Here is an 8176-nt window from a genome sequence, read left to right as displayed (position 1 = left end):
ACAGCAAGACAGTCCTTCAAAGTCCCAGAGAACAAAGCAGAAGAAGAATCCTGCAGTGATGGACAGATCCCACAACTTGGAGACCACCCATGAAGATTCCAGGCTCTCACACAAGTCCACCTACTTGATAATCATTTTTATTTGGAGGATTTATATCTGGATTTTGTTTTCATGGCTCTAAAAGAGTAAAGAGCTGTATATACTGGTCTCATAGGCCCTTTCTGACTCAAAATGCCCTAAACCAGCATCAGTAACTGTCTTAATCTTGGCCATAGCAATGGCTCAGTGTCTGTCGTCATTATCACCACATCTGTGAGATGGGAACTCTAAGGCTTACCTCCTAAGCCTGCTGTGAGGACCTGGTGAAGGAACACATGTGAATGTAGCTATGATGTTCAGTGTGATGTCCCAGGGGACCATGTTGATGCTCCAGTAACAGCACAAACTCCTACTATTCCCTTTTGGCTTTTTCTCCAGACAGTAACACAGAAAAGTTTTTGAAGTACTCATCTTCAGAAGTGAGCCAATTCTCACAAGGTCTATTAATGAGGCAATGTCATCTGGGGGCTAATTAAGGAGTTCCTGGTTGTAAGAGCTGTGGATCTGCAGGCTTTACTTTCTCAAAATTCGCCATTTTCTCCTTCAGGCCTATGGGTCTCCTGGTGCAGAATGAAACCTCTAGAGTTTGACTTTTCCTTCATGCTGACCTTGGGGTGTCTCCATGACCCCTGTGGGTTGGGCCCAGTTCTGAGACACAGGAAGGATTTTGCTTGGAGCCCAGATCCAGGCATTAGCTTGAACTCACATAATTAAACATGTGGTAGACATGGCAGAGTCCGTCTCACCCAAGAGGCAAGTGGCTAGGTCCTGGAGTCAGTTTTATCATTCACTAGCTGGGTTACCTTTGCCAAACTGCATGTGTCTTTTGGGTCATTGTTCATTATCTGGGCAATGGGCAAGCAGGGCCATGCTTGGCACTCTCTTGGTGGTACAGTCATTTAAGAAAATCAGGGTATGCAGTCCCCGAGAGCAGCCATGAGGCTCTGTCATGTTGCTTATCTTTTTGAGTCTTTACTGGGAAAGGTGTAGCATCTCCTACTTCCCAGTTTTTTTCTCTTTTGTCAGATCACTTTTCTAAGGTCCATCCCCATTATGTAACTGCCTTCCAGTCATGCTGCTGATGTCCACGTCTTACTCATATTCTCTCTCTCTCTCTCTCTCTCTCTCCCTCCTTTCTTCCTCTTGAACCTCGCCCTATGAATCTATCTTCATGACTAAAACCAATAGAGCCAGGTAGCTGTTTCATTCTACATGTGACACTCAATCAGTTCTGTCTGCTTCTCTCTGAACCTCTGTCTCCTTACTGTTCCTGGGGGAGAAGAGTCTGCCTGGACTCGACTGCCTCTCCAGACTTTAATGGAGATTAACAACACTAGTGAGAAGACTTGGGGTCAGAGCTGTGGGACAATGCTTTGCAACAGCATTGCAGGGGCCAAGGTGTGCCATCATGCTTCTGATTCGTGCTGATTGCCATTACTGAGATATAAATACATCCATCATGGTCAACGTCATGGCTGCCAACATGCCACTGAACAGCGTTTGAGGTCACATGTCAATATATAGTACTTCAACCAGCAAATGCACCACACCAGACAACTGCTAGAACACAGACCACAGGAAAATGTAGTTTATCATCTGGATGTGAAGAGTTTTGGAGCTCTTGTTGCCTTTTTAAAAATGCTATAGATCAAACTGTAGCCTCAAGCATCCTATCGACTTAGGTGCTATATAGCTGAAGTGCATTCTCAGACACCCTGTTTCTGTTTCTGATACAACTTATTTGTCATTTTATAATTAACCTTTAATATCATCTCATTTAAGGATCAGCTCACAAGAATTCTAAACTTTATCAAACAATCACTCTAACCATGAAGGACTTAGAGTCCAGTCTTCTCCTTCTGGATACTTAGGAACCTAAGGACTCAGACAGAAGGCCGGAATGGAGATACAAGGTCATGGACCATAGGCCAGTAATCGTGGCAGGTGCAGCACATCATCACATTTTAGTCTAGCAAGCCTAGAAGGGAAGAGGTTACTACTGGAATTCTTCAGAAAATGAAACCAGGGTAGAGCAGCAGCTCTGGAGCTTGATGTCTTTGGTCCCCAATTCTTACTTGAATCCAAGAGAATGAGCACCTGGGAGAGTTTTCTCAGTCTGCTGGCATCAAGGTGTTTCTGCTGACTTCTATTGTTGGTATGATATGATTGACTCTTTGTTTATTTTTGGTTATGTGTACGAACATTTTGCCTGGATGTATGCGAGTCAGAAGAGGGTACATGATCCTCTAGAACTGAAGATGGATAGGTGTAAGTTGCCTCGTGTGTGCTGGGATCCAAACTAAATCTTCTGCAAGAACAGAAAATCATTTTTTTTTTTTTACTCACAGCCACTTTTCCAGTTCCCATTGTTATTTTCTCTTTATTAACACCAGAGTGCAGCCAGCCTAACTCTTTCAGATATTACACAGCAGGGAGTGAGGACGGTGGTTTGCCTCAAGGTAGTTGAGGAAGGAAGAGGAGAGTGACTCGAACATGGTCTCTTCATTGCTTGTCTGGACTCAGGGTTTGGACAGCAAAAGGAAGCACAATGAGAACTTGTGTTCTTGACCTGTGCATCAGGTGACCAGGTTCCATCTCCTGTTCTCTGAGCTGTTATTATTCCCCAGTTAGTCTAGAAAAGGGAATAGGTCACCAGCCCTCACCCCTGGGCTGTTTCCTCCTGCTCTGTCCCCAAGGGTCTCACTTGTAGTGTTCTTGTTAACAGCATCCTGGGAATCATCTTAGCATCCCTATTGGGAACATAAATGAGGCTTTCTCAGCTCTCCTGGGGAAGTTAAGGGGAAGGCCAGGTCATAAAACCTCAGCTGCTGGTCCCACTGGGAAGAGATGAAGATGTCTGAGCTTGCCTTTGTTAATCAGGATTTTATAGACACCACCTTCAGGAGCCAGGGCTGCTTGTTCCTTGTTGAGAAATCAAAAGACTTAGCCCTCAAACTCCATGGCAGTTGGCGTTTTCCTGGATACTAGACTGCCTAGAATCTTGACCCTTTTTTCTCTGTTGCTTTAGGGGGCTTCCCCTTTAGTTTTTTCCCATAAGAGGAAGAAACAGTCACTCAGTGGCTCATTCCTTGGATCTACAAGTGGTGAGATGATCACTAGTGTTTGGTTTGTGGGTAGGAGTAAGAATGTGTGGGACTGGAGATAAGAAGTAGGGAGGCCACCCATCTTAAGATCCATGGTACATGCATCTCAAGCATCTCAGACCTCTTCTATCATTGCTTGTGCCATGGAAAACACACCCTAATATCTCTTTCATTGGATCTTTTTACTTTCACTATCCTTGAGTCCTTCCACACTCAGACATGAGGAAAATCCCATTAGGAGAGCTGGTCTGTGGGTGTCCATCCCGCTCTGTCCTAGGAGCTCTGGTTCTGCACAGTCTCAATGAGCTCAACTAGACAGATGGTGTGAGGACAAAGGACACAGCACTTGAGAGCCTGTGTGCCAGAGCAGAGAAGGAAGTGACTGAGAGCCAGGCTCTGAGGTCAGACCATCCACTCCTACTTCTAGCTTGTAATGTGGAACAAACCTCTCTTTCCAGTCCTTATGTTTTTACCTATAACACACAGGTAATAACATTTCCTTCAGCGAATTGCCGTGATATTAAGCTAAAGTTGTAGGAACAATGACTAGAATATACACATTACTGAATACATATTAGGCATTAATATTATTGCAAAGGTTAGGAAATCACCCATACGGACATATTCTATTACAGATATTTTTTTCTTAGCCATGTGGAGATTCAGTTAACAGGATAAGAGAGGAGGTTTGTCCAAGGAATTTGATGTCAAAATTGTTATCAGATCCCTCTCGAAATTTTCAGATTGTAACTGGCTAATGACCAATACATGCAGGACATATCCTCCCTGGGTTAGGTCTAGGAGGTGGTAGCACAGCAGGGAATGCTTCCTGGGTTAACTGTGTCCTGCTGTGGCCACAGTGTGGGTGACAGTGCAGATGGTGGTCCCCTCCTCAAGCTGAGAAGCTAGGCAAGTGTCCTAAGGTGGGAGAGAGGCAGAGGTGTACAGGGCACAGAGAGTGCTTGCATGGAGATTTGTGCCTGGAGATAGGGGAGGTGGAGGACGCAGCTGCATCCTGAGACTTAGACTTCACAGAGCAGGCAGGTTAGGAATGAGCAGTGTGTCTCATTTGATGGGGCTTCAGCACTCTTAACAGGCTTTTAACAGGGGCCAGATAGGACAGTGTGAAAGCGCTGAGTAACCCTTGGAGCAGTCACATGAAGAACATGTTGACGCAAATGCCCAGCACTGAGAAGGGAAAGTGGACACCGAATCCTGCCCCTAAACAGGAACCTATTTGTGACTGATATGTTCTAGGAACGGGGGGTTCAGGTTTCTCCACTGGAGTGTCACTGAGCATCTGTGGTCACACTCCCGGGCAGGGGAGGTCACAGGTCCAGGAGGACCTGCCCAAAACAAAGCTGACTCCATGGTGGTTTTGGTTTTGTAATTTTTTTCATTTAGATTTTATTTCTTTTAGTTTGTCTTTTCCATTTTTTTCTTTGTTTCATTTTGTATTAAAAGTGAGAGTAGGGGGAGAAAAAACTTGAAGCTAGGGGACAGGAAAAGAAAAAAATCAAAGTATATTTACAAAAATAATGTTAAAAAATTAAAAAAACAAAACAAAACAAAGCCAAAAGCCAGGAGGTGGTGGTGCACACTTTTGATCCTAGCATTCTGGAGGCAGAGACAGGCAGATCTCTGACATCCAGGCCAGCCTACTCAATAGAGTAAGTTCCAGGACATCCAGGGCTACACAGAAAAGCCCTGTCTCAAAACAAACAAACAAATAAACAGATGATTGAAGGAGAAATATTTAGAGGCAAGAGGTGCATGGAAACTCTAATGAAATCTTGGGAGAGATCATGGCTCCTGATATGGTTTGAAAGAAAGGATGATTGTGAGGGTGATGAGCAGTGACTGGTTAGGAGGGAGGATGGGGACAGGCAAAGTGAAGACTGGGGATGGCTTCAAGTCTCTTTCATGTTTCTACTCCTATCAAAAATAACTCCTACCTTAACCAATTGTCTTGTTCACTAGCATAGGAGTAGAACACCAGTTCAGACTATTTTGAATAGTGTTTGGAAATTTCATTAACATGTCTTTCCTTGAGCATATGTTTGTATGTGTCTATGTGCTTACATATTGTTTCAGAATTATACTTAATATTTGTATTGCTGGGCAATGCATTAAATGTATTCAACCTTAGGGAGCACAGCCAAGCACACACTAAAGGGGTCATTTTAATTTTCTCCCCCATTGGATCTACTCACACTTGTTAATACTAGACATGCGTTACTGTAGCAGTGCTGGTAGGTGTGTGGGGACGTGAGACTGAGAAGCAGAGGTGGGCATGCCTCTGTGGTGTTCCTCTGCAATGTCCAGATGAGTGATGGTGCTGAGAACCTCCTACCCTCATGAGTGCCTAATAGACAGCTGCCTCCGGGAAATGCCTTCAATAGTGTTCGCTGTTCTCCTGGAGTGTCCGATGTCATGTTTGTGCTTTTCTAAGTCTTTGTATAAATATTTTGACTATTTTTTTTTTAGGGGAGTTTTCTAGCTTACCATTATTTTTTTCCTCCATGAAAAGTACTTTTTTGTGCTCCTTTAAGAAAACTGCTTACCCCAAAATGGCAAAGATATTTATCAGGTTTGATTCTAAAAATTTTGGTTGCTTTAGATTTACTCCTTAAATCCACAGTGTACCTTCAATGGATGTTTTGTGTGCAGAGGGAGGTGAGATTTTCCTGACGAAGAGACAGTGTCCCCAGTGCATACATGCACTCCTATCAATCTTCATTTGACTGTATGTGCATGGGCCTGGGTTTTATTTGTTCTGTCCTTTTCATTTATTTGTTTACTAGTTTTTTGCATGTCAGTGGTATCCATGCCTCTGTCTTTCTTTCTTTCTTTCTCTCTCTCTCTCTTTCTTCCTTTCTTCCTTCTTTTCTTCCTTCCTTCCTTCCTTTCTTCTTTTCTTTCTTTCTTCTTCTTTTCTTCCTTCTTCCTTCCTTCCTTCCTTCCTTTCTTTCTTTCTTTCTTTCTTTCTTTCTTTATTTCTTCCTTTCTTTCTTTCTTTCTTTCTTTCTTTCTTTCTTTCTTTCTTTCTTTCCCTGTGTGTGGTTAGAGATTGATATGCAAACCTTCCTCAGTTGTTCTCTTAGTCTTATTCATTGAGGCAGGGTCTCTCAGTTGACTCTAGTGCTCTTCATTTCAGCAAGTGTAGCTTATCCCTCTTGCTGAGGGGATTTCCTGTCTCTGCCTTCCCAGAGATGGACTGAGAGTTTGTGACAGCATGTGACCTGTCCTGTGTTGTGTGGTGTTTCCCTGAGTTATGTGAGATGCTTTAGATAGTCATCACAATCCCGAGCCATGACTGTCATCAGTCTCATTTGATAACTTAAGAGACTGAGGCTTTGGGAGGTTCATAACTTGAGAAGAGTGCATAGGATCTGACCACTGAGCTCAGAACCAAGTCTTTCTTCTTCTTTTGAATAAAAGCTATTATTTTTTTATTTTATGTATATAGGTTTCTGCCTATATGCATGCTTGTTTACAATGTGTGTGTTTGGCCTGTGGAGGTGAGACCAGGGAGTCAGATCTGCTGGAAATAGAGTTAGACACAGCTTTGAGCTGTCTGATCCCCTGGGACAGCACTCAGTACGTCACCCTTGAGCTTCTCCTCAGCCTGTATCTTCCCTTTCTGCCTCTACCACTGCCACATGTCGGGTGACACATAGAATAATGAATTCTCTTACAGCCTCCACCATGTGGATAATTCCAGTGCAGAATCAAACTTGGGTTTCTGAGTTCATCCTGCTTGGCTTTTCCAGTGACCCCACTACCAACAGCATCCTCTTCATTGTCTTCTTTCTCATCTACCTGAGCTCAGTCCTGGGCAATGGGCTCATCATCATGCTAGTCTGCCTGGACACACAGCTGCACACTCCCATGTACTTCTTCCTCTGTACCCTTTCCCTGTTGGATATGAGCTATGTCACCACCACCATGCCCCAGATGTTGGTTCATCTTCTTGCTCACTCTCAGACCATCTCCTTTGTTGGCTGCTGGCTGCAGATGTATGTGTTTGGTGCCCTGGGTATAACTGAGTGCACCTTCTTTGTTGTCATGGCTTATGACCGGTATGTGGCCATTTGCTATCCACTGCGTTATACTGTCATCCTCAACTGGGGCCTGTGCATACGGTTGGCAGCAGGGTCTTGGATCTGTGGTTTCTTTTCCTCTTTGTTGCACACTTTCTTCACCATGAGTCTGCCATATTGTGGGCCCAACAGGGTTGACCACTATTTCTGTGAAGGTCCTTCAGTGCGTAGCCTGGCTTGCATGGATACCCATCTCATTGAGATGGTAGACTTGGTCTTGAGTGTTTTCGTGGTTGTTATTCCAATTTCCCTCATTGTGGCTTCCTACATTTATATTACCAAGGCAATTCTCAAGATCAAGTCCACCCAGGGCCGCTGCAAGGCTTTCTCTACCTGTGCCTCCCACCTGACTGTGGTCACATTCTTCTTTGCTCCAGCCACTTACATCTACATGAGGCCCAACTCCAGCTACTCCCCTGAGCGAGACAAGCAGATCTCACTCTTTTACAATGCCTTCACAGCTTTGCTCAACCCTGTGGTCTACAGTCTGAGAAACAAAGATATCAAGAGGGCATTTCTCAAGGTGATGGGACATGGTAAGGTGGACTTGTGAACTAGGATCCTGTGAAGCTGGAGTTAGAGTATTCACTATTCAAGAAAAGTACAGTGTCTTTATTTTGTGAAATTGACTTGTGCATTTGAACCAAGGTAATACTTAGTAATTGGGACAAAACAGCATGAAACAATGTTGCTGTCTGATTGACAGGTGGCACTAAAGTGTAATTTCAAACACCTCCATAATGTTACTGGATTGTAATGGCAATGGTTCATTTGTTGCTCATGTTTGTAGCTCTTGGGCGTGACCTTCTCTGCTCTCATATCCATCCTGAAGGAGGAACCTTATATCCAACATGTTATCTGTCTTAGGGT

General features: G+C 43.9%; 1 protein-coding gene across 1 annotated transcript; it reads left to right on the top strand.

Moving 5' to 3' along the window:
- The first annotated feature begins 6872 nt into the window (after positions 1–6872).
- LOC116095758 (olfactory receptor 2A12-like) lies at positions 6873–7859 on the top strand. The gene has a single exon (XM_031377018.1). It carries the CDS (start codon positions 6888–6890, stop codon positions 7857–7859), a length of 972 nt encoding a protein of 323 aa, XP_031232878.1. The 5' UTR covers positions 6873–6887.
- The last annotated feature ends 317 nt before the right edge of the window (positions 7860–8176 follow it).

This window comes from Mastomys coucha, unplaced genomic scaffold, assembly GCF_008632895.1.
Source record: "Mastomys coucha isolate ucsf_1 unplaced genomic scaffold, UCSF_Mcou_1 pScaffold18, whole genome shotgun sequence".
Taxonomy (NCBI): domain Eukaryota; kingdom Metazoa; phylum Chordata; class Mammalia; order Rodentia; family Muridae; genus Mastomys; species Mastomys coucha.
Note: the sequence above shows the minus strand (reverse complement) of the source record. Positions and strands in the feature narration are given on the sequence as shown.

Bases quoted from the DNA above. Each gene is read 5' to 3' on its own strand.
- LOC116095758 (XM_031377018.1), top strand. From the start codon at position 6,888: ATGAATTCTCTTACAGCCTCCACCATGTGGATAATTCCAGTGCAGAAT.